The sequence below is a fragment of the Scatophagus argus genome, chromosome 18, assembly GCF_020382885.2.
Source record: "Scatophagus argus isolate fScaArg1 chromosome 18, fScaArg1.pri, whole genome shotgun sequence".
Taxonomy (NCBI): domain Eukaryota; kingdom Metazoa; phylum Chordata; class Actinopteri; family Scatophagidae; genus Scatophagus; species Scatophagus argus.
In genome coordinates, this window is record NC_058510.1 from 824,054 (window position 1) to 850,456 (window position 26,403).

At 46.9% G+C, this 26,403-nt stretch overlaps 1 protein-coding gene across 2 annotated transcripts; it reads left to right on the forward strand.

Moving 5' to 3' along the window:
* On the forward strand, positions 1–26,403 carry dipk1c (divergent protein kinase domain 1C). Of its 2 annotated transcripts, XM_046371542.1 has the most exons (9): positions 10–941; positions 2,384–3,814; positions 17,293–17,496; positions 17,599–17,652; positions 17,741–17,916; positions 19,048–19,369; positions 21,824–21,988; positions 24,719–24,793; positions 24,952–26,403. In XM_046371542.1, the coding sequence occupies exons 2-9, from the start codon at positions 3,593–3,595 to the stop codon at positions 25,195–25,197; spliced, it is 1,464 nt and encodes a 487-aa protein (XP_046227498.1). In that variant the 5' UTR covers positions 10–941; positions 2,384–3,592; the 3' UTR covers positions 25,198–26,403. The 2 variants fall into 2 exon arrangements, with proteins under 2 accessions (XP_046227499.1, XP_046227498.1); XM_046371543.1 differs by lacking the exons at positions 21,824–21,988; positions 24,719–24,793; positions 24,952–26,403 and adding an exon at positions 21,125–21,666 and having other exon boundaries at positions 1–941.

The window sequence follows — 26,403 nt, forward strand, 5'->3', positions numbered from 1 at the left end:
CCCCCCCTGAGAGACGGCGAGGCAGCAGCAGTGTGAGCAGAAACCAGAGCAGCAGAAACAGCAGCCGTCTGCAGGAGCCACCGGACCTGCCTGACAGTCCAGAATCAGGGTTCACAGGACGGCTGCAGTCCTCAGACCGACAGCCCGGTCGTCTCGCGGTGGAAAAGTCTTACAGTTTATCTCCCGGAGCTGAAACCTGCTCCTCCAGCTGTCAGGATTTGATCAAACAGACATCTGACGGGCCCGCAGACAACAGGATTACACACAGTTTTATGCTTTATTTCTCACAGAGGATTAAGTCATCTTCAGTTCATCTTCAGTTCCATGGAGTTCTTAAGTTATTCCTGCTTTTGGAAACAGTAAGAAGCTGTGGTGGAGTGAAGCCTGAATTAATCCTGTGGACGACCCAAAGGCAGCAGGATTACAAACATGATTTCAGTATTCAGAAATCAGAGTTGATTGACAGAGTTGTTTGTGGAGCACCTGAACTCAACAGATGATGATTTTATTTTGTCCGGACTCAGCCGAAGCCTCACCGGGACACCTGCCGATGAACAGTTCAGTCCTGCTTTTGGAGTTTGGGTCATTGCCTCAGAGAACAGGAAGTGCATTTCCAGGAAACAGCAGGATTACAAAAAGTTTTTTAATTTCTTCTTTACAAAGAAGGAAGTCATTTGTCCTCGACATAAGCAGAGTTAAAGGTCTGACTTCATGCTGGTTTTAGACCAGTTTTGATCACAGAGACAGCAGTTTGTGGACTCTGTGGTCTCTCTGGCCTGAGACTTCACTCAGTCTGCTGAATCTCCCCTTAAGACCGCGAGGAGTTAACTCGGTTTCTGCACGACGGCTCAGACAGCTGAAAGGAAAAGGTGACGGTGAAGAGGTCCAGATCTGGATCCCTCTGGGACCAGCTGCACAGACCGGCTTCAGGAAGGGACTCGGTGAGTGAATGAAAGCGCCTGCTGGTCTCCTCGGCAGGAGGACGTTTGGCACCTGTTGCATCTGCAGCTACTGTTTGATTCGACTCTAATCCTGCTGATGATCTGCAGAAAAGCTCATCATCATCATCATCATCATCAGGGTTTATAGTCATTTGAGGACAAATTTGCTCTACCAGCTGAATGCTTATTGATGGATTGTTTTTGACTTTTCCCGATGATCACTTTAACATAAATCCAGATGGCAGACGACAAGTTTTGGCTTCAGGACCTGAGGGACATATTTCACTAACACCAAGCGTCTTCAGTTGTCATTAGCTGAGCTGTGCTGACAGACGTTTAGATCCTCCCTCCTAGAGCTCAGTTTATTCATGAACGTCATCTGCATTACAGAAGCTGTAATGCAGAGCAGATTCTGTTTTCTACAGCTTTAAGTTTGACTGTGGAGTCACGGTCGTGCAGCCTGTGTGACCTCCATCCACCCGAGCTCTGAGCCTCTGAGTCAGTGATTCCAGGCCTGATTGGGGAGGCTGGTTGGCTTTGACCACACAGGCTGCATGATTCAAACCTGTGAGATCATATAAATAGTTGCTGGTTTGATCTCCTGAGAGCAGGTTGAGAACAGCAGCTGCTGCCGCTGCTCCTCACGAGAAACAAATGCTGATATTTTCAGAAGCAGGCGATGATCGGCCTCCTCCTGGAGTTAGATTCCCTCATCTGGAGACGCTGAGGAGTCTCGACGGACGACAGCGGCGAGATCTGCTGAGGTCTGGCGAGTCTCTTCGTGTTTTCCAGCGCGGTAGTTGAGCTCATGGTTTGGATGCTTCAGCGAGGAGCCACAACCACATGAGGAAATCGTAATAAGGGCTAAATGACAGCAGAGTTGCTGCAAGAGGGAAAACAGAGACTGAAAGACACCAGATGACTGAAAGTTATCTCTGTTAGGCCTGATGAGTGGCTTCAAGAGCTGCTCGTGGGAGAATTAAGGTGTTGTTTTCTTCAGGTGTTTAGAACAGGACACAAATGAAAGCAGACAAGTGACGAGTTTTCTTTTAAAGTCTTAAATGCGACTTTGAGAAAGCGTCAAGTGACCCTGCAAACGAAGGGGATAATTAGCTTTTCCAAGCAGAACATCTGAGGGGAAATCAGACGGAGCTGCTCTCCTCTCCTGAACCCTTCGTGAACTTCGGCAAAGAGAGAACTTTTATGAGTTTGGTTGCGTTTAACAAAACTGAAGTCTTTCTGAGTAAAAGATGATCAGATGTCTCAGCTTCCCACAGTTCTTCAAGGGAAAGTATCTCAAAGCTCTAGAAATCAATACGATCCCAAAATTGTGAAGCTTCAGTTGAAGTTAAACACTGAAAGTTGGAATACTTCTTGAAAGTTTTTCTGAATGTTTTGTGAAAAATCTGTCTGACTAAAGTTCACTCGTTCTCTTGTCACAGATCTTCTTTGTCAGACATCAAGGACGTCTTCTCCCGCTGATCACAGCAGTGAAAAGCTCTGACGCCAGCCTACCATTTTTCTATATTCTGACATCAAGGAAACTTTTCTGCATCCACTTTTCTGCTTTGGCGCTCATTAAAAACTGCTCTCCAGTATCGAGGACGTTTTCCAGCGTTGTGCAGCTCCCTCTCTGAAGGATATTTCACTTTCTAAGTTTCCGTCTTTCTTTCTTTTCAATACGAAGACTTTCTTCTGCTGGATGTTTGAAGGTTTTTCTCTCTAAATGAGTTTCTGGGACATTTTCTTCTAAGCTCAACGGCTTGACGAAATCCACAGACGCCAACGAGGAGGTGACGTGAGGACGGCATCGCAGGGCGGTCAAGTCCAGTGTGAGTGTGTGTGTGTGCGTGTGTGTGTGAGAGAGTGAGAGTGTGTGTGTGAGAGAGTGTGTGTGTGTGCGTGTGTGTGTGAGAGAGTGTGTGTGTGCGTGTGTGTAGCTGGTTGTGTGTTTGTGTCCAGATGCCACACTGATGGGCCCAGACACCCACATCACAGTGCGACGCCGACTCGGCTGCTTCTGAGTTATTTCCTGTTGCTCAACATTTGTTGACTTGCTGTGAGTCAAATAAATCAACCACTTGGAAATGAAAAGACAAAATTTCAGCATGAACAAACAAAATTTCCAAATATTTCTTGCGGAGACGCTGCCGAGCCGAGCTGGAGGTCGGACCAGTCGACTCTGCCTGGAACGTGTTGCTCTGATTGGATGATTACAAACTGCTTCCTTCTGCTGCTGCTGAGCCGTTCAGGCTGTCCCGCAGTCCTGTCACTGAGTCCAGCAGAAACGGGTCTGCATGCTGCGGACATTTTTCATCAATCGGACAAATGATTGGACCTTTGATCACAGCTGTGATGGAGACATGAAGAAACAGTTGGCCAAAGACGTGACGCTTCCTGTCTGGTTTTTCAACACAAATTTGCTTCATCAGACATGAGAAGTGAATGATTACCAAATTTTCATGTAGACAACAAGAAGAGGCATTTTTAGGAGATTACTGAACACAGCTCATGTTTAAAGGCTGCACAGTTTGTTCTTTTCTCCAATAAACCTTTCAAAACCTGGAGCTCTGCAGCTTCTGTCTTAGTTGGACCACTTAGCGGACTGTTCAGCAGACCTCAGACACTTTGTGGCAGCGGAGACCAAAACCATGCTCCCTGGAGGGCTGGTGTCCGGTGGAGGGGGCCGCGGCGGCGGGCTGTGCCTGCTCCGGTGGCTGGGGCTCAGGCTGTGGTCCCGTCGGGGGACCCTGGTGTTCGCTCTGCTCTGGTTCGGCTCCTGGTTGTTCCTGAACGGCCTGGTTCTGGTCCACAGGAGCATCCTATCTGACTACTGCACCGACGACAAGAGCAAGAGGATCCTGCAGAGACTGGTGAGTCAGACCATCAGTGATCCATTATTACATGCACTTTATTTAATAATAATAAAATATGTTTTACATATGCCTTCATATACCACGTGTAATGTGGTACAATTACTACCATCTCTGACTTCATCCCACTTCTTTAACCATCAGGCTGTCGTTGGCTGACTGAACTGTTGGGTTGTTGCTGACTGAAACTTGATATTTGCAGAAAATATCCTGTGATGTTATTTTGTTTTTGAATCAGTCGGCCTTTAGGAGGATTTTACATCAATGCACCAGTGTTCACTTTGCTTTCATTGAGGCTAAATATCATCCACATCACTGCTAAACGTTTGATAAACCACCCATTCATCGTCAGTTTCTGATTTGATTTGTACACAGCAGCAGTACACACTGTGTAAGTGTGTAGAAGTCACAGAGTGCAACACAGTCAGGTGTGAGGGTGAAGCTGATTGGATGTCAGGACAGACACACACACACACACACACACACACACACACACACTTGAGGTGTTGGGTTTTCTAGTTAAATCTGCAGTAAATCTGATTTTCTGGACATGAAGTAACATCAGCAGCAGCCTGGAGGGAAGGAAGAAAATCAATCTGAAAAGTCGCGATGGTTCAGAAAAGCGTCTCACTGCTGCTCGACTTTCCGCAGAACATTTGTTGTCTGTAGGACAAACGGCGGCTCACGTCGACTGCTTCCGTGAATCAGTTGGATGTTTACAGTAAACAGGCAGGCGGGTGGAGATAAACGGGCTGAGGTCACTAGCTCAAAATGGCCTGCTGTCTTATCCACTGCAGCATCTGCTGGTGCACTGTGGGTAAACGCTGATAACAACACGCTCTGACGTGCTCTGATGTGGTCAATCCCCACCGCGATCCACCAACGCCAGCACAGCCGGGAGCCGTTTGAGTCGTCTGCTCAAAGCGGTTTGCAGACTTTCCTTCATTTTGACCTCGGCGACTGTGGAAGTCACAGGAAGTGAACAGATAATCACTCAGACACACTGATAACATCACCAGAAAATCAAAAACCAAACCAGAGAAGTTGTCTCGCTTGTCAAAACCCGGCGCCTACATTACCCACAATGCAACTCCACGGCCCACAGCTCGGTCTCAGTCTTGCTAGCTGACAGGTGAGATCGATTTGCCTGGAAGGAAATCATTTTTGCCCCCTGAACAAACTGTGTTTCAGCGATGAAGTGCGGCAGCCTGCACTCGCTGATGCTGCCGTCACAGGAAGCATTTGGACAAACTCTCCCAGAGATTCGGACAGAAGTCCAGTTTCCATCAGCCTCCCTCCTGATATTAAACCTCCTTGAGATCCGAAGTGGAAACTGATGAAATCCCAAATAAACACCGAGATCCAAAGTCAACAGGCGGTGCGTGTTTGCTGAACTAACGCTGCACTTTTTCTCCATCCATCACTTTGTTTGAAATGTTCTTCTCTTTCCAGTAACATGTTGACTGAGATCAACAAGAGGTTTTGTGTTTCCAGAAGCTAATTTGGCTGCTCAGACAGCACTAATGCAGGACAGATGCAGCTCGCCTGCACAAATCGCTGCAAACTTCAGCTTTTCTGCAGATCTGGTCTGAAAAGTCGAGTCCCACAAACGAACTCTCACGCTGTGCTCACTGACTGACAGGTAATCCTGCTGCGAGGACTTCTGGTCCAGGCTTGTCTTAACTGCTTCAGGTGTTGCAGCAACCTGAACAAAAGTCTGTCAGTCCTTCACTTCCTTCTTTTCCTTCTCATGGGCTCATCCCTCCATTCTCAAGCCTTTCAGCTGGCCTTTGAAGCGGCAGATTAAACAGCCAGTGTGTTGAAACTGTTTCACTGCAGTCCTCGAGGCTCTTTGCTACATGAATGCTGATGAGAGACGTTCGGCTTTGTGCTTGCAATTACATACAAGTAATAAATCATGTGAACAAGAGAGACAGACGAGAGATGAGGCGAGAGAGGAGGCCCAACAAAACCTTTCTTCCCACATGAGAAGCTAAATATAAGACGGAAATAAAGAGTGAAGTAAAGCACAGCTGAGAACTTCACTGGGACTTAATGTACTGTTACTCACTTACATCACTTCCCTGTCGTCCTTTTTCCTAGTTTTTAGGAATAAAACCCATTTAGTTGATATTTTTTTGTGTATCCACCAGGAGCTAAAATCACAGCCTTAACCACAGTGTGACTTTACAACCCGTCAGCCGTCTTCTCTTCAACAAGTCCTTCAAATGAAGTGACAAAACGACACAAACAAACATTTTCTGATACAGATGGTCCAGTTCCTCAAACTATTCCCACCTTGGCTCAGGTTTGGGTAGCTGCTTCAGGTACATCTCCCACTGCTGATGGGCCGAGTGGGAATTGGACGTTAACATGGCAGCGGTTAAGCCGCCGCGTGGTCGTCGGCAGGCTCGGTTTCTTTGGATGGTGAGAGTTTGAGATGCGTATTGGGAATGTGTCCCAAAAGTCTGAATCTAATGGAAAACTGAAGTGAACTGAAAATGCTGATTAGTGGCCATCTTCACACTCAGATTGTAATTATGGATTTGAAAAGTATGTTGGAATTGGTTTTAGCAGTTGTGGTTTATTAAATGTGTGGTCAGTACAGAGACAGTTAAAACCCTCACAGAGACTCTCAGTATGGACATTTATACGTCCTCTGTGTGTAGGACGCTGATGTGGGACAAAGCTAAAAATACACTCTTGGGAAACTCTGGCTGCTGCTCGTTCATCTCAGAGACATCAACTCCACATGAAAACAATCTTATTTTGGGGTGCAGCAGAGGAAATCGTCTCCCGTTTGACGGAGGAGTTGGACGTTTGTCCTGCGGCTGATTCAAAGTCAGCCGTCTGGTTTGGAAACTTGTGCTGACCTTCTGATACCTTCTGTCCAAAAGAAAAGAGTTTCTCGTGCTGCGATGGACGACAGTCTTCATCAGCTTCACTTGCTCGCGTTGCCCTCCCATCCTGCTGCAGAACGGATGGCTGAAAGGGTTTTCTTCTTCTTTATTGGGAGACACACATCAAAGAGGAGCAGTTTTCTCTCTGTCCTGATGTCAATATTACAACATCAGGGTTTTCATGTAAAATTCCCTGTCATGTCCGTATCATATCTGTATTCTGCATATCTCTTATTCATGTCAGGTTTCTGATGAAAAAGACATAAAGGATGTTGGATGGCTTTCGGAGCAGCGGCTGACTGTACCGGTTGAGTTCAAATGTGATGGACAAAGTCAGAGAAGCTGAGGACATAAATTAAAGCACGAATGCATCGTCCTTTGTTAACAGGCAGGACGTGGACACGTTAGGACCGGTCCAGCTGATGGCTAGCAGCTTTTTAACTTAAAGGTTCTGCTGGTTTTCTCTCAGTTCTTGACGTAGTCGTGGGCAGACGTGATGTGAAGCGTTTGCCGCCTCGGTCGAACAGTAACAACATGTGCAATCTCATAACTCACTCGTGTCTTCGTCCCAGATAAATCAGAGGACTTCCTGTGTGGTCATCGCTGTCACTTTGCAGCCCGCTGTGTGACGTCGCGGCAGACGCTGCAGGCCTGCTGCACACGTTTTCTGTTGTAATCTGTGTGTTTCTGGTCTGATGACTGATGTGTTGCATGATCCCACTCTGTCCCTGCATGTCTCTGGCATTCCTCTGCCTATTTATGGCATGACGCTACAGTTTTTATGGCCGACCTCTGTTTTTTTAATGCAGACTGGTTAACTCTGTGCGTCTCTGCAGTTCCTCTCAAACAGGCTGCTTGTCAGGAATCTAATTTGGTACATTTATGGCATCTTGCAAAATGTGTTGTTTTGAGTTCCAAACCCAAACTCTGCATGCGTGGGAAGCCCTCGTCTCCCTGTGGCACAGCTCCGTCTGTAAGCGACGCTAATGTTGTTTCCCCGAGAAGAACTCGTCTCAGCCTTTGAAGCTGAATTGCCAAAATGAATTTTGTCCTTTGGAGAAATTGAAGTCGTGTTGAAGGGTCACAGACTGAGACCTTCATCAGCAGGTATACAACGTTTTCCTGTTTCCAGTTATACACGTGTCTCCGTGGACTGTGCGACTGCTCCACCTGTGTGCAGTATAGATGGAGTTACTCACTGTTTTCCCCCGATAATAAAACAAACCGCAGTCTCACTGTCTGCTGAACTGTAAGATGAAAACTTTAAAAGGCTTCTCACATCTTCATCTGAGTGGTGCTCCTGTCGTGTCGATGGAGCGGAGATCAGGTGGAGATGTTGTCAGTCTTTTTGCAGCTTTTAAAAGTCAGCATGAAGATGTCAAGATGCACACGTTCGACATCATCAAGATGTCGAACGTGTGCTGCAGTCACGGTTGTTTCGTTTAGAAACCTCGTAGTCCCATCACGACACGCCGGCCCTCGACCTGAGCACACGTGTACGCAGCCACAGCGGCTGGAGGCCTTTCAAGTATTACTGTACTGCCTTTTGAGTTCTCCTGAAAACTCTCCGACCCTAACAACACAGGCACTCGGTTACCGTCATAATAACTCAGGGGGGAGGCTGGTGGAGGTCCTGACACTCTAAACAAACACACTGACGTTTTAGTGAGACGGCCTGATGAGGACCTGACAGCGTGATCGCGTCTGTGGCCTCTGGCAGGAAGACCTCGCTCGTGTCTCTGAGGCTGGAGGTTAACGGAGAGCAACAGTGCCGACGGCTAGAAAACCCCGAAGGTTTGCACAGTGTTTCACGTTATGAGCTGGATGACCCTGAGGAGCTGGGAGGCCTGCACGTCAGTCATGTGACAGGAAGCAGAGAGCGAGCAGCCTACTCAAGGTCAAAATGGGCTGAGCGGCAGGACATGCAGAATGCTGATGAGATGATCTGACGCCGTCAGTTACTACAAATACTGAAGCTCCTCAGCATCAGCAGGGTGAAAAGAAGAGTAAAAGCTCAAAGCAGCTTTGAAAGCGTCTGAGTCTTTTAACCTCATGTTCTCCGTCAGGTCCTGGTCCTCCTGGCTGGTGGGTGGACTGGATGCTCGGTCAGAGACTCAGCGTTCAGGCCTGTTGGCTCTGCAGATGTGACTGTGAGGTGAGTAGACAGGAGGAAGATGCTCAGGTGAATCCTGGATCTGTCTTCCTGTCAGGTGATTTACAGCTGCTGCAGGAACATGACGAGGTTTGTCTCAGACGAAGGCTTCTCCTCAGAAAGACCGAATGTTTTGTTTGATGGATGAGTCAATAAAACAAGAAAAGAGAAAATAAAACAATAAAATGACAGACAGCAGCCGCCAGCTGCAGTCAGCCTCCGTCATTTTATCATAAATGGAAACAACAGCAATGTAATAAACATGAAAGCAACAAGCCCTGTTATCATCCTCCTCATCAAGTAGAAGAAAAAGAAAACTGAGACTCAGCCAACGTTTCAAGACGATGAAAACAGGACTTTTAGTCCAGAATGGACAGACTTTACACGTTTATGTTTTCATTTCATTTCTCGATAAACCTGGCTGTCACCCTGCAGTTCTGTCTGCCATCGGGTAGGAAATCCAGTCCGTCTGCTTCCACCTGAATGAATTAACCTTTCGTCTTCAGTTTGTGCACTGAGGAAAGCGAGCAGGCTGCGACAACACGTCCTGCTCCCGCGTCCTGACAAACTAAGGCCGTACAAAGGTTTCCTCACTTTTAACTGTGGCTGTCACACCAGCTCGGCTAAAGCCCAAAGGGGACATCGGACTCCGGATTCAGTTTCAAGATGCTTTGGAAAATGATCGGCGAGGATCCAAAACGCGATCAAGAAGCTAAAAGATGGAAAACTGTGGTGATGTTAAAGTGGAAGGGCATTAATCTGAACTGCAGCCAGAATTAAACAGAACAGAGCAGAAGTGCTGGCAGCTCGTCTGTCCCTCCTGCAGCCAAAGCCTGAAACGTTTCTCTCCGCAGATCAGTGAATCAAACCCAGAACTGCTTTGTTATTCAGAAAATAACTGCTCATCAGTCCGTTCACATACCCGCTAAACGCTGTCTTCATCACCAGAAAGGCCTCACACACACACACAAACCAGTCGTCAATAAGTACATCAGTGACAGCAATCAAATCACCTGTCAGGGTCGCAGTCTCACCTTGTTTCTACAGAATGAACAGCACAGCGAACGCAGCACATTCAGATCAGCTGTCGGAGGAGGACGAAGATGAGCTTCAGGTTATGTAATCATGATTCATCTTTTCCTCTCAAACGGACACCGAGTGATGGGAGAAATGGAAACCAGCAGTTACATGGAAGGAGGGCTGGCTGTGGTTTACTGTAAATGGATTGAAAGCCGCCGGTTTGTTCCTTTAAGTTTTGGTGGTTCATGCAGGCAGCACAGGAAGAACCAGGATGGGGTTTTAACAGTCAAAATTCAGCTGTTTGCAGAAAGAGTTGATCCATTTTCCCTGAAACCTCCTACACTCAAACTCTCAACTCAAACATGGACGTCGCCTTCAGGTTGTGCCAGCAGCGTGAAGCTCAGCGTGGCTCTGGACGTCCACAAGTCCATCATGGCTACGTTTCAGGTGCAGCAGGGTCCCGTCCTGCGCGATCTGCAGTTCGCTTTGCTCCTCTGAGGCGCCGTCAGTCTGACAGGACGGCTGATAATTAAAGAGGCAGCTGATGAAAAGGCCGTCTGCTCTGTTAGCAGCTGTCTGAGTTTAACCTTCAGTTAACGTCGCGGCAGCTCGGCGCCGACGAGTCTCATCAGCTCCGCTCTGAGTCGGGGTTTTCAGTCTCAGGTGAGTTCAGTCACGTGTTGACCACACGTCTCTTCCTCACTTCTGAAGCTGCTCTGTGAGTCGTCATCTTCTGGTCGGTCCCATCCCGTTCTGGTTTAAGATACATGGTGTCCTCACTCCTGGAACAGTCATCATGAAGACGTCCTGTTCTGTCTGTCCGTCTTCTGTCTCGTGATCTTTTTTTGACCCTTTTTAATATGACTGCTGATAAAATCCGACAAACAGCAGACCTCTTTTCATATGAATGTATGAGTATTTATCGCACCATGTTCCCTCTCAGCTGAAGCAAACATCATCTGAAAAGCACCACAGAAGAAGCACAGAAAGTCTTCAAACGGCTTCAGAACAAAGACGTGAGGCTGAGGAAGACGAGCCGAACGAGCTGTTCTCATTGGCTGCTCTGCAGCTGCTGTGATCTCATCCTGTTCCAGCCGAACGCTGACAAACGAGCAGGTGCTCAGGTGTGCTGAATTACCTGTCAGACCTGAACGCACAGGAAACGCTGACCGAATGTTTCAGGGGGTCCAAATCCGCTTTACTGAAGGCTTTAACTCAAGCTGTGCATCTCAGTGTTTGTTTTCTTTATTTTAATGAGAAGTGAATCATTTGACTACTCCAGAAGAATGTCCTGCTGGACAAACAGACCAATCAGCTCCCTGCTTTCCGATCGCTATTCAACCACGAGTGAAGAAGCAGGAGAGGACGAGCACAGGAGGCCAGAGAGGGAAAAGAGAGGACAGATAAGAACAGAGCGCGGACACTTAAAAGACAGAGCAGCGGCGTTTGTGACGACACGTGCATACCAACGAGGAGGCCTGCAGGGTCGACAAGGCTGTTTTCTCTGAAGACACGACCCCGAAACAGCGACGACGCTCGAGCTGCAGCTCTGAACTCGGCCTCTGAGCCTCCCGACACGCTCGGATCGCAGCGCCGCATCGCCGGCGGGTTTCTGCTTTCTTTACAGATGATCCACTGTGCGTGCTGATCCTGGAGCTTATGGGAGCTTTGTTTCCAGTCAGTATTTCAGCTACAGCGTGGAACAGAATTATTTTATCAGCCTAAGAGAAAAATGCAGGAAACAGGATGTTTAGAGGACAAAAACAACAACATTCAGATCAAAGTCAGGAAATCTGACAAAAGGAAAACTAATCCGCAGGAAGAACGTGACATTCGATGATAAACTTTCTGCAGGTGACAGTTTAAACACATCACTACTGCTGCACTGGTAGTGTGTGTGTGTGTGTGTGTGTGTGTGTGTGCGTGTGTTTGCATGAGCCTCGGACATCAGAATCAGCTTGTGGGTTTTGGTCGCATGTCATGTTGACCACAGAGCAGATCAGTGTCTCCTCAGAATCAGCCTTTTGTTTGGAGTCGCTGTGTGTGTGTGTGTGTGTGTGTGTGTGCGTGCGTGCGTGCGTGCGTGCGTGCGTGCGTGCGTGTGTGTGTGTGTGGTCTGTTCCTGTATTTGCATGCCTGCCATCTCGTCCTCACGCTCTCTTGACGCTGAGAGCAGGAGCGTCTTTGCGAGGATGAATGTAAGTTTTGACGGGCTTTGAAGCTCGCAGCCAAAACACGACTCAGCACAAAGCGGCTCCAGCTCTCTGATTGGATCACGGTGTCAAACTGTTGGGCTCATCACTCACCTTGCTACGGGATGCTGAAACAACACACTGCGGCTGTGTGAATGAGTCTGATGAGTGTGAGGTGTGTCAGCTTTAACTCCTTTAAAACCCTGAACCCTGAACACACCCCAAAACCACAAATCATCTACATTTTCTATCGGATTTCAGTTAATCACAGGAAAACAACAACCCTCAGAGAAACCTGAAGCTGCATGTTGAAGTCGTTAGAAAAATGCAAGAGAGAAAAAACTTCAAGAAGTTCTGCAACAAGCGGAAAAGATCCCAGCAGGTCGGCGGGATTGGACTGTTTTTTAACAATGAATCTGATCATTTCCTGTTAGTATAAAAAGCTACACTCTGTTGATCGTGAATAAAAAGTTTGGAAGAAAATCCTGCCTGTTGATTTTCATAGGACGCAATGAGGCGAAGCCAGTCGCTGACCGGAGGCTGACGTTGTGTTGTGAAAAGGTTGTGGTGTAAACGACTTCGGCTAAAGTCTCAAAGTGTTCGGAGGGTTCGAGCTGCAGTTCGGTTTTAAGGACCTCACTGTTAATCTCATTAATCAATAATCATTGACCTCCTCAAATGTTTCGTGTCACGTTGTTGGAAAAAAGGCCAGAAACAGTATTTGAGCCAGTTACCGGACTCATAATACTGCATGTACTCGCTGTGTGTATTTAAACACAGTAGAGTTGTGCTCGAGCAGCCGTAGCCCTCAGACACGTTTCTTCATCTCCTCGCTCTGATGTGAAGAGACGCCTGCAGGGAGAGCTGGCAGCTGATAAGCACTTAGCACAAACAAGGTGATTGATGTGTGTGTGTGTGTGTGTGTGTGTGTGTGTGTGTGTGTGTGTGTGTGTGTTTCACTGCTCGACTCGCTCACATGCACGACGCCTGCTGGCAGCACACACTTTGGGTTTTATTGGATTCATTTCCACTCACAACACTGAGTCACACTGCGTGGGGAGCTTCAGGATCAGCAGCCCGACACTCCGAGTGTCCGGGTGAGCGTCAACACGTCAGCCCGCCGTCCGTCCACACGCGGCCAGACAGTTTGGACGCTGCAGCAAAGACAAAGTGTTGAGCTGCGTTGACGTCCAACAGTCTGAAAGCTGAAGACTGTTGGCCTCCTGCTCTCAGAAATCATGTCGGGCCTTTTTTACTGGCAGATTGATTGATAATGAATCGTCAGCTTCCTGTCCGCCGCCTCGACGCTGCGACTCGACGCTCCGACTCCGACCGAAGTGTGTGTGTGTGTGAGTGCTGACAGACGAGTGTGTTCGTCCGCTGACGGGCCTCGTGTGTTCAGCGCAGACAGTCACCGGCTCGCTGCCTTGTTATTCAGGCGAACTTCTGCCAAACGCTCGGCGTACAGTTTATGTGTGTGTTCAGGGGCGGAGGGTGTGTGTGTGTGTGTGTGTGTGTGTGTGTGTGTGTGTGTGTGTGTGTGGGCTTATTAGCAGATTGTGTTGTGGCCTGCTGCTGTGAGATCAGCCTACACTTCCAGTGAAGTGACCTCGAGGTCAACCGTCCACCCCCACTGTAGGTATGTGTGTGTGTGTGTGTGTGTGTGTGTGTGCGTGTGTGTGTGTGTGCGTGTGTGTGTGTGCGTGTGCGTTCACACACATGCAGCACTGAATACAAGCCATTCAGCCCACACTTCATGCGTCCCACAGGCTGTAAAAATCCCACTATTGTTCTGGGAGCCTCAGCACAGCCAGAACACTTGAGGCGTGTTGATTCACGCTGCAGGCCTGACAGAAGGCCGAACGTTACTGCGCTCGACCTCCGACCTCCTCTCAGCGCCGTCCGTGTCGGCTTCGCGGCGACGGATGCGCTCCTTACTTAAAGTGATGTTTTACTGATCGTTTGAGCTTCGTCTTCTCTGACCTGCCACGCCAAGCGTTTGACAGGAAGTCATGCGAGTCTTGTCATGTGGCCTACAGTTGCAGCTCAGTTCGCTTTAGTCACGTCAGTTAACTTTGGGACACAAGTTAAACTGGGTCAGCATTCAGTCGGTTTCGCACAGGACTCCTGGTCCAGGTCTCGTGACCCCATCAGCTCCACCCTAACTCCTCTTCGGCCTCAGTCCTTCTGCTGTATCTGAGGAGAAAGATCTCTGAGAAAGTCAGCTCTTCAGCTCGAGACCCGTCGCACCTTTAAAGCATCAGTTGCTTCTTTCAAATGCAACAAACTGGGCCTTTAATTTGTTCCAGTAGTTTCCAGGAAAACCTTTACGACCTCGGCAGGTTCAGACAAAAGGTTTTCAGTAGTTTCCTGCACACAGTGCTGGACCTTTGTTCGCTCGGCCGGACGAGGACTTTGGGCTCAGCACACACAGGAATGTCATTAAGTCGTTTTAACGTTTCCTGTGTGTTCGGCTTTACCTTTATGGAATGTAACAGTGAGAGCGGAACAACAAAGACGGCTTTCACCGTGAAGCAAACCGTCCAAAACGTCTCGGCTTTCAGCAGCTGCCTGCTGAAGGAAAACTGCATTCACTGCAGTATTAATACAGACATGTGGCCTCAGAGTACTGCGTGTTCTCACCGAAGTAAAAGAAGGTTTAGCAGTAAATGTGAAGTACTTCAGTGTGCGGTTTTGGTTTCAGAAGAGCTGAAGACGAGAATGAAAGACGAGGGACAAAAGAAGGGAAACTAAAAGCAACACGTCCTCGTATCTAAACGACAGAGCAGGTCACACTGACTCCCACAATCACCTGACCAGAAAGTACAGACGTACCTGACCGACGTGGGCTCACGGCCGTGAAACAGGCGCACTTTGCAGGGTTTAGGAAGAGAGAGCGAGACAGCGCGTGGAAAAAGAGGAGAGAGAGGAAAATGAGATCATTAAGAGCCATTTAGGAAAAGTAAAAACGTCTTGCAAATGGAAAGAGAGGAGTAAAATAAAAAGCTGCGGTGATATTTAAACCACATTGAGGCTGCGTCGCAGCTTGGCAGACGGACCCAAAGTTCATTAGCAGATCTTAATGTTTCAGTCTGGAGCTCATTTACTTCCTGCAGCCATTTGTTTCGGTCATCAGCTGCAGGGGATTCGGCCTGACAGACTGTGGATGCTGCTGTGAGAATCAGAGTCCAGGCTGTTTGTCCGGACTCTTCACGAAGCTTCCTGAAGCTTCACTGGGCGAACATCTGAAAAGGTGCAGACACGCACCTGCTGCGTCACGAGCCGACGACCCCATCGAGGAAAGCAGGACGTCTGCTGATATTTAGAGGAATGAAACGTTCGCCTGCTCCTCATCCACACATTACAGGCAGACATTCAGATCAGTCTTTCACCCCAACGTGAAACACGACTGTACAAAACAGAAACCACGTCAACAGTCCAGCACCAGCCCACACCAAGTCTACAGAGCAACCACACAGGCTGCAGTCAAGGAGGGAGGAAGCAGCTGCACAGCACGACGGGATGCGAGGCGGAGGAAATCCAGGGAATTAGAGCGGATATGTTTGTGAAGCCTGCAGATGTCCGAGTCGACCGGGAGAAACCCAGCCCGGCCCGTCCCCTGTGGATCAGGACCACTTCAACACGCCAACATCTGAAGCTGAAGCAACAGAGCAGATTCAGAGCAGGAAAGAAGCACAATCATCAGCATGAAGCCTGAACAGATTCAGTGAGGAGCCGCGAGAGCGTCCACACCACATCTGGGACCCTTTGAGTCCTATAAAAACTACAAATCACAAGGTGTCAGCTAATGCTGGGGTGTGTGTGTGTGTGTGTGTGTTTTTAAAGCAGGTTTGGGCCCGCTGATCACAACACTGAGCGTGGGGACGTCCTCAGCAGAGGTTCTCACTGCCTGTGAGGACAGACAGCAGGAACCATCAGGAGGGGGCAGGGGGACGGGGGACGGGGGAGGATAATTTCAGCGTCTCCTCTGACTCTCAACACTCCTCCTCCCACTCCTGTTCAGTCCATCAACACACTCTCACACACACAAAACAACTGAGATAACAGAGGAGAAACCAGACAGAGAAGAGAAGGAGACAGACAGAGCAAGAGGACAGGAGGACAGGAGAGCAGGAGGACAGGAGGACAGACAGAGCAGGAGGACAGGAGAGCAGGAAGACAGGAGGACAGGAGGACAGGAGAGCAGGAGGACAGGAGGACAGACAGAGCAGGAGGACAGGAGAGCAGGAAGACAGGAGGACAGGAGAGCAGGAGAGCAGGAGGACAGACATAGCAGGAGGACAGACAGTGCAGGAGGCATTAACATTAAATATTTAGGAACAAAAGGGGACAGACATAAACCCGCTGGTGTTCTGTCTCGGAGTCTGGTGCTGGGACGGGGACAGCTGACGGTCAGAGCAGAGAGGATCCAGCTGTGTCAGTCTGAGATACGCAGCACTTTGAAATGTTCACATCCAGATTTATGGACCATCTGCAGACGTTTATGACTCAGGAAACAGATGAAGGGCTGAACGTCCACATTATCTAAACTCTCTGCCTCAACATATTAACTGTGCCATGTTGAAAAGACGGAGGCTCGTCCATCATCAGCCTGCTGTCGTCAGGTTTTATCTCTTTTTTCTCAGGCCGATTAACTGTGCACGGCTGCCTCTCTTATCTGTCTGTCACACTTCCTGCCTCTTCAACCAGGCCTCACATTACCACAGCGCCGGATGATTTAAATCTCCGGGTTTCCACGACAAGTCGCTACGTGATGTGTGTTTTCATACAGTTCACACGTCGGTTTCTGAGGTTTGTGCTTCTAAAACACCAAACGCAAACCAAACCCTCAGGCCTTACGCCGAGCAGCTGGGTGAAGCAGTGTGTAGCTGCTTTCCTGCTGGTCTGAACGGGCGGCGACGGTGCAGCAATCCCTGACCAGAGCAGCGCTAATCCTCGCCCTCATCCCTCACACCTCTGGACACGGAGCTGATGTGTGTGTGTGTGTGTGTGTGTGTGTGTGTGTGTGCTGCATGTGTTCGCTGAGAGGAAAAAGAAGCTAAAGGTCAAATAACCTCACAGCCTGTCGTGTCTTCATGTCGTGTTTTTTCATTAACATTCTCATCTGCGGTTCACGAGTTGCCCCTTTACACCCTCTGTGCAGTTCAGAGCTTTCACCTGTGCGCTGTGTGTCCCTCCCGCTCTGCCGTACAGTGTCTGGAGTTCGGGGAGGGCTCGGTGACGGGGGACATGTGTGAGGACCTGTGTGTGCTCGGCCTGGTCGAGTACAAGCGCTGCCTCTACTACGAGAATGGGAAGAAGGTGATCGAGGCGCGCTGGAGAGGAAACCCCGTCATCCTCAAGTCCAAACTGGAGAATTTCTCTTCGTACGAGCCACTGGGCATACTGGACTACCAGGTGGTTTATTATACGCTTTGTTTCCCTTAAATGTTGATCCAATCGAGTTCGGTCGGATCCCAGTCACGACTGTTAATGAATCTCACTTCCTGTCTCTAACAGGACGCAGCAGAGGAGCTCTCCCCTCTTGACGTGGTTTTTTACGCCACTCTGGAAGTAAGTCTGATGAGGCGTCTCAGACAAAACGTGAAAAACACAGAATTCAAAGTGACGTCCACTCTGACTGGCCTTCATCTTCATTCAGGTGCGAAACTCTCTGGGGCTGGCTGAGGAGGACGAGGACGAAGACGGAGGAGGACACAACAGCTCTCTGGCCAGACTGTGGGGGAAGAAGCTGAAAACCAGAGGGAGGACTTACTCCAGAGCAGAGCTGGCCTCCCTCTGGTCTCTGCTGCAGCAGGAGGAGTACACCTTTCTCAGGTAAGAGTCACATGACACAAGCCGGTGTGGTAGTCAGGTGTGGCTGCCACGTTGTTGTTCTCTGCTGATTGGCTAACACCTGTGACACACCTGCCACACGAGAGCAAAACTGAAGGGCCGACAAACTCACAAGTAGGTTCAAATCAACAAAAGTCTAAAGTCCCACTGGCTCCCCCTGGAGGCTGCTAAGCTCATTACACCCTGTCCATGTGCCTACAATTTAAATAAGCATTTCAACTTCAAGTTCAACTTGATTTAAATCTGGTCTTTCAACCCCTGAAAAAAACCACAGTAAAACTGAAAAATAAACGAACACGAAATCCATATGGCTGAGCAACAAGAAGGAAATAAGGTACACATATCGTAGATAACATACATGTGTGAGGAAGTTTGTGGGCAGAGCTGGAGGACGATGAGGGAAAGACAGCAGCTTGTTTTCAGACACTCAGACAAGCGAACGGGCTGCAAGCCAAACCTCCAGCGAGTCCAAAAATAAAAGCGCCGAGACGAGGCGACCTGTGCTGCTGCAGACTGAGCCGCAGTGACAAACAGAGAGGAGGATGTAAATAAACACCTGAGTGTGTGTTTGAGTGTGTGTCTGTGGGTCGGATGGGTACAGGAACAGAAACAAGAGGGAGGAGGGGGGTGTGGTCTGATCCGACCTGCTAATGGTGTGATATTAGCTCATGCATCAATCTGCGCTGGCCTGCGGCGGATACAAACCGATGCTGTTATCCCCCCTGGAACAATGAAACTCAATTATTGTTGTTGTTTATCTACAATGAGGCTTTTTACTCTAAAATGTGCTGAGACACCAGGATGTTTGTTCGCCTGCAGCATCAAAGCCCTTTGTTATCTCCATCGTCTTGCAGTGACCACACGGTGAACATAAAAATGTGTTTCTATTGCTTAGCAGCGTTGAGAGGCTGCCGGCTAAATGCTAACATCAGTCTGCTAATATCCTAACAATAAAAATGCCAACATGCTGGTGTTTAGCAGGTGTAATGTTCACCCTGTTCAAAATGGCTTAGCCTGTTAGCATGCTAACATTAGCTAATTAGCAGTGGACTCAAAGCTGAGGCTGATGTGAGACCAATGCTGCACCTTCATCTTTCCTCCTCTGGTCTCCAGAGTCCTGCAGGACCTCAGCACCCACGTGGCCAAAGTGTTGGGCTCCTGTGGTCATTTCTACGCCGTGGAGTACCTGTCAGCCGGACACGCCTGGGACCAGAACATCTTCTCCCTGGAGGAGGTGGCCGTCTCTGGGGCCGGACTTGGACCTGGACCTGGACCTGGACCTGGCCCCCGCGGGAGGTGGACAGCCAGGGAGATGGTGCATCGCATCGCACTGAGTTTTCTGGACATGGTGTGGCACTTTGACAACGACTTCACCCACAAACTGCACCTCTGCGATATCAAACCGGAGAACTTTGCCATCAGGAAGGACTTGACGGTGAGTCATCAGCCACACTTTGATTCACTCCAAAGGTTTGGCGACCTTCTCCTTCAAAACAACCGAGCGTCTCAGCAAAGGCCTCAATATTTTCTGCAAATGTAATAAATCTGAAAGAGAATAAAAGCAAAGCAGGTAGAAAAGAGATAAAAGGTTATTTTTTACTAAAGACTGTGAGAGAGAGAAGAGATGCAAATCTGAGAGCAGATTATGTGAGATGTTTTTTCTAAAACAGAAGTGAGTCAGCTGCTGGGAAACAGAAGGTCATCCTGCATCTATAACACACACACACACACACACACACACACACACACACACCCCTTTAAAAATAATCTAACTCTAAAATCCTGCTAACATAACAAAAGGTCATCTGCAGAGAACACGTCAGCTTCCTGTCATCAGAACGACGGCCTGAAAGCTGCAGCTTCACATGTGAAACATTAAACAATAAGGAAGCACAGTTTATGGTTTTCTTTACCGCCCCAAAGAGTGGCGGTCAGGAAGAGAGGAAAACCTCAGCCTTATCGCAGGTTAGTGAGAGACGAAACTGAGTAGATGAAATGTGTGCTGACTGAGCCTGCAGATCTGAACGAATCAGAGTCTCAGTGCAGCGAATCAGTTGGTATTTCACAGTCCAACCATAACAGTCTGGTTTAACGGTCTGTTCGCTGGAACGACTGCTGGAGCAGACGGGTCTTAACCTTAACAATTCACGCACACACAAATAAAATTCTTTGATAAGCCTGGCAAGCCTCGTAGCCTGCAAGGCGGAACTCAGGGCCAAAAGGTCGGCTGCTGGACTTCTCCTCTGTGGTGACAACTGAAGGTGTCTCTGATGAGGACGTCACCATTTCCGTCCCCTCAGCAGCTGAACAGAAGTCAGTGACATCAGTTTTTATCTTCTCTGATTTTCTTGACATCTTTTGCCCAGAAATTCCTCCCACATCACTGTGGATGATCTGAACTCGACATCCAGACAACAAGAATGTCCTCCATGTTTGTTTCTCTTGGAGGGAACGTGAAGTCCAGCCTCAACATTTTTTAAAAACGTCTGCCTCCCTTATGATCTCAAGCATAAAGTTTTTGTTGAGGTGGATCCAAACATCATCTGCCTCAAGCTGCCGTTGCTCACTTTGTAACCCACGGTCCCACGCTCCTTTATTTATTTATTAACACTGAAAGCTCACATTTGCTTCTGTTAGCTGTAAAACAAACCTGCTGACTTCCCTCCTGTTCCACTGCATCCTCATCCCGCCTCAGAAAGTCCACTGCAGATGTTTTCCCAGCGTAATCAGTGGGTTTTCTGGTTTATGCAGCAGACTGTTGTTAACTGAGTACCGTGTCAGGTCCGTGCTGGACTCGGGCCAACCATCACAACTTAGTCCAAACTGTGTGATCTTTCACACTTCAGGCTCGTGATTACTGGAAAACGAGCAGTTAAATAAACTCAAGCAGCTCCAACAAATGCCAAGTAAACCTGAGGCTCATTACGGCTCTTCTGGTTTTAACGGGATTTGTGTTGTTCCTATAAAAGTGCTGACATGGAACAGATTTAACAGCTCACAGTTTATAATGCCAACACTGTAAAATGCTGCTGTAAAACGAGAACGTTCGCGACTGCAGCAGCTCGACAGCTTCCACACGGCGTTTTACCGACGAAACACACGACTTTAAGCACAAATCTGTCAAATCAAATGCCGTTCTTTATAAAGGTCTGAGTGTGGTGACAGTCGACGGCTTCCTCCAAACCTACAGAGTCCCAGCGTCTCTGCGATCACGTGCTGTGCCTCCATTAAAGCTGAGACACAGACAGGAAGTCCGACAGTGTTGAGGGACGGACTGACATGTTGTTGGTTTGCTGACAAAGACAAGCGACTGTCTGCTGGATCTTCATCACGGCACATCAGGACGAAACAGAGACAACAGAGACAAACTTGTCCTGAGGCTGAAGACTCACTTCATTTTCACAGCAGCAGATAAGATCTGCAGTACAGTCACAGAAATACTCGTTTCCACACGGCTCTTCTTTCCTCCACCAAACTACTCCTTCCTTTTTCCCCCTGAAATTTGTACTATTTTTTGAAACTTGTGTTTGTACTTTGAAAGAAGGAACTAACTGGTGTGTTTTAAGGACAAAAACATCCTGAACTCAACACTTCAGTGGGTCATTTTAGTTTAACCTGAAAATTGAGTGCGGCTGAATATTATGAATATTATATTATAACACACATTTTCAGAAGTGAATTATAATCAAATGATTATTTTTTTCCTTTAAAAAACATTTCTACGTATTCAATTATTTGTAAAAAAAAAAAACTAAGTTGAAAGTTTCAAATAAAATCTCAGATTATAAAAAAGTAATAATTTTAAAAAATGTGTAAATATTTAAATGAAAAATTGTAAAAGTTGATCTAAACGCTGAGACGATCAGGATTAAAGTTTGTGTCCCTGCAGGTGGTCGCCATTGACGTGGACATGGCCTTCTTTGAGCCCAAGATGAGGGACATCCTGGACCAGAACTGCAGCAGCGACGACGACTGCAACTTCTTCGACTGCTCGTCCAGGTGTAACCTGAACAAGCGCAGGTGCAGCCCTCGCCGCCGCAACAGCAACCTGCAGGTGAGGCTGAAAGCTGTCGGCATCCCTCACGTTAATCGACTGCTGCCCGTGTTTTCATTTTATTTATTTATTTGTGCATAAAAAGACAGGAAGAATTGTGAAACTGCAGGACGGAAAGCTAAAAGTGTCTCTGAAGGCTCCTCGCCCACAACAACGTTAATAATCACACTGAAAAGACAGAAAAAATATTAAAAAATAAGTGAAGAAGAAGTTTACTTGGACTCTTTTGAATTAAATGTGTGTTAATCAGTCTAATCCAGATGAATGTGAGGGGAAATTTTATCTTTTAACTATAAAACCTGACAACAAGTTTGACTGTTTACTTTTACTTAAAGCTTCTGTTCAGTTAATGTCCTCATTAAATCAAAAACACTTTGGATATTTTTAACTTCATGTTTGTAAATTCCAACTATTTTTGAGCTAAATACACAAGTTCATTATTTCTGGGAGGCAGCATTTATTTCTGTCTTTATTTATATCTTTTAATACATTTTTAATGTATAATAATTTCAATTCCCAATCTTGAACTTTAATTTTAACAAATGTGGAAGCAAGGATAACATTACAATTTGAATTACTGAAAACAAAAATCTGACTGAACATATTAATTTTCCTTTGGTTCTCCACTTAAATGAATGCGTAAAAGTTATTTTTTCCTCCCTTTTCTGTTTGTATTCAGAGCATCTGCGAGCTCCGATCTGATTTTCTTTCCTCCACAGTCGGCCGGTCGTACGTCGACCTCCGTCCTCCTAAATTACAGGTTTTCTGTTTTCTGGGTTAATCCGTCTCTCCCAACACGTAATCACGTGTGTGCTGAGTGATAATTACTGATCTGAGGACAGCAGAACTGAACCGACATGTCGTGTGTTGGGTTTTATTAAAAATAAAGCTTTACTTTAAATAACATTTAAAGAAAGAGTATAATTAAAATAAGTGCAAGTACGTAATACAAATAATTTGTAAAAGAAATCAGTACCATAAATAAATTTAATCATTAAGTTCAGTGGAGACATTTTTAATCAAAAATATTGATTGAAATGCTGCTTTCACCCATTAATTATGCTGAACTTTAAAAAAATTATTAATTTTCATCCAGTGAGTTTAAGACTGAAATGAAAAGAAAGAAAAGGAAAGAACGATTTAAAGCCTTTTTGTTTTATACTTCAGTTTGTGTCATATTCTTTAAAACCTTTCTTAGTATTCTGATGATTATTTATTTTCTACTTTACCCATTTGTTATTACAGCAATTAATTAGAATGTTGTGTTCTTTGAAACTATTGAGAAGTGCTGTATAAATGATCTAACTTTTAGTTACATTTTTTGACTTTTAAATCTTCTTCTTCTTATAATTATTGTTACTGTTGATAATAACGATAAAAGTAACATCACAGTCTTATCATCATATATGAGGAGTTTTTACATTTAGTTGTTTCTTTTAGCAGGTGTTAAACTAATTATATTTAATATTAAGATGACTAATGTGACATTTGAGCATTTTTATGAACTTTAAATAACAGTAATAATAATAAGAAGAAAATGAAGAAGAGTCAGCAGAAACTTGTGGACATTTTGAAGCGTCGTCCCCTCAGACTCGGAGGAGACGTCTGGGACACAAAGGCCGAGTCGGACATCGCCGTCATCGCCATGACAACGGGCCGGACAGACTCTCATCACCCCGCCGGCTGCCGTATCACATGTCATATGACAGGAGATCTGTGCATTCATCGGAGGAGAGCGTGTGAATCCGAGACGGAGGGAAAACGCTTCTCCGCAGGTGACGACAGCATGCGACGCACAAACACGACGGCATCTGAAGCTGCTGAGCGACGAGGAAGACGGAGCACAAAGTCAAAGAAAGAAAGGAAATAAGAGCTCAAAGGCTGACAAAAGGACACATTTAAAACAGATGCTAAGAAGAGAAGGAAAAGGAGAGAAGAACATGGAAAAGAGAAAAATGAGGATGAAAGGAGGATGAAAATAATGGGAGGAAGTGAGGACAGGTGAAGAGAAAAAATTTAAAGAAAAAAGAAAGTGAAAGAACAAACTGGTGGGAAGAAACTGAAAAGAGAAGAAAAGGAAAAACAGTTGAAATGAGGAAAAGAACAGAGTGAAAGATGAACAAGAAATTAGCTGAAAAGGAAAAAAGAAAATGAGAACAAGAATCAACTGGGAAACAGAAAGAAGAGATGAAAAGGCGTAAAATAAAACAACTAAACTGACGACACATGAAGAGAATGAAAGAACGAAAAAGGAGAAGATGGAAAATGGCTTAATTATGAACGAAGGAGGAGAAGAAGAGGTGAGGAGCAGAAAGGACGGAAGGTGTTGATGACACGCCGATGACTCACTGCTGTCCTATTGGTCGGTCTGAGACTCCACAGGTGACCTCTGATGACCTCCCACCTGTCAATCATGACCTCAGAGAAAGGTGGTCATTGTGTGTGTGAGTGTGTGTTTGATGATGAAAAGCGAGGCGTCATCTGCAAAATGACAAAGAAATCTTCCCATCTTTTGTCTTTGTCTTCTTTTTACTTCCTGCCCTCTCTCTACTGCTTTTCTTTTCTTTCACCTCTCTCGCTTCTTTTCATCTCTTATTTCCTTCCCTCTCTCCTTCCATCCCATCCTCTCCTTCTTCAAACTGTTCTCTCTTTCCATCCATTTTTCATTTCTTTTCTCTCTGTCTTATTCATCTCCCTCCTCTTTCCTCCCTTCTTCTTCTTGTCCTTCAGGTGATCTGTGAGAAGATCTTCAGGCCGTGGTTTTCTCCCACGCTGCTCGGGGCCAAAGCAGGACTCCCACTGCAGGTACACTTTTGTTATCATACTTTCAGACTTTGAATTATCACATCCCTCGTTCTTTATTTTCTCCCCGGGGGAAAAGAACAAAGGAGGGATGTGCAGAAAAGTCTCTGAGAGAGACTCGAGTTTCTGGTTCATTAAAATGGCTGATTATCGATAAACAGGTGGAGCTGCAGCGAGCGGTGCAGGAGTGTTCAGAAACAGAAGGAGGTGAGGAGGAGCTGGAGGAGGAGGAGGAGGAGGATGGAGGAGGAGGAGGAGGAGGAGCAGCAGAGACAGGTCAGGGCGGGGGTGTCCATCAGCGTCTCCTCAACATCCTGACCCGCCTCCTGGAGGAGGGAGGATCCTCAGGGCAGGGAGGAGAAGCTTCGGAGGGGACAGGCCACGTCCACACTGCACTCAACTTCTGAGGAGGTGAAGACCGTCAGAGAAACACACCAGGAGCTTCCACATCGTGGAGGTTCCACCCAAAGTTTGTGGGAAGTTAGTGGCTCATTTTTCAGGTCCAAGGCTGCAGTTTGGGCCACCAGGACAGCTACCCACATACATACATACATACATACATACATACGATATGGACAAAAGTATGTGGACATGCTGAACAGACTTTTATTCTGTTTTAGCCTCATAGCTTCAAATGAAGGAAAATCTGAATGCTCCAACAGTTTGTGTTGGTCTGTTTCAGCATGATGCCGTGCACAAAGCAGCTCCAAAAAGAAACTATGAAGAACTTGACTGGTTTGCACACAGCTCTGACCTCAGTCCAGTACTGCAGCTTTGAAACACCGACTGTGAACCCGACCTGATGGGCCTCACCGATCCCCTGCAGCCCAGAATAAAATGTCGGCCACGTTCACTCCTGCAAACCGTGGATGTGATGCAAATGTTTTCACGGTTTGCAGAAATGCCAACATTTACTGTGGACTGCAGCAGATTGGATGTTGGTTTACTGTGACAGGAGAGAGCCTCCTCTGATTCTGATCTTTGATAGGACGGACCAGGACGGGAGTACTGAGTGAAGGAGCTCAGCAACGTCTCACGTGTCTCCTCATCAGAGGAGTTTGTCAGAGATCCAGTGCAGGCGGATCCTCTGTGCTTTCTTCTTCTCTACTTAACCACTTAGTCTCGGTGAGATTCAACAAACCTCAAACACATAAATATAAATTCATGAGGCAGGAGTTACCATGTAGTAAGAGTATTAATCACTAATTGTATCACCTAAAGGTAAACCAATGACAAGTGGCTGTCTTGGTCACTGAATAGAACTTACAGATTAGATGTAGTTTTTTGCTTTGTTTTTGGCCCCTGAGGGCCTCCGTAGTCATAAATAGCTTTGAATTAACCGAATTGTGAGTTCCAAACAAAGCAAAGTAATCCAGGAAAATGATTTCAGTGATGAACCAAAGCAAAACGTTTCTTTGCTATCCGACTTTCCTTCAAATGTTGCTGAAATCCTCAGACTCGTGCAGTGAGTGAAGAAAACAGAAAGATCACATACCTTTAAACGGCACTTTGATAACCCGATTGGTCGGACTGTGTCACATGCTGCGATGTCGCTGGGTCATTGAATGGACTCTCCGGGCTTCTGTACATACAAATAAAGGTCCTGCTTGGTC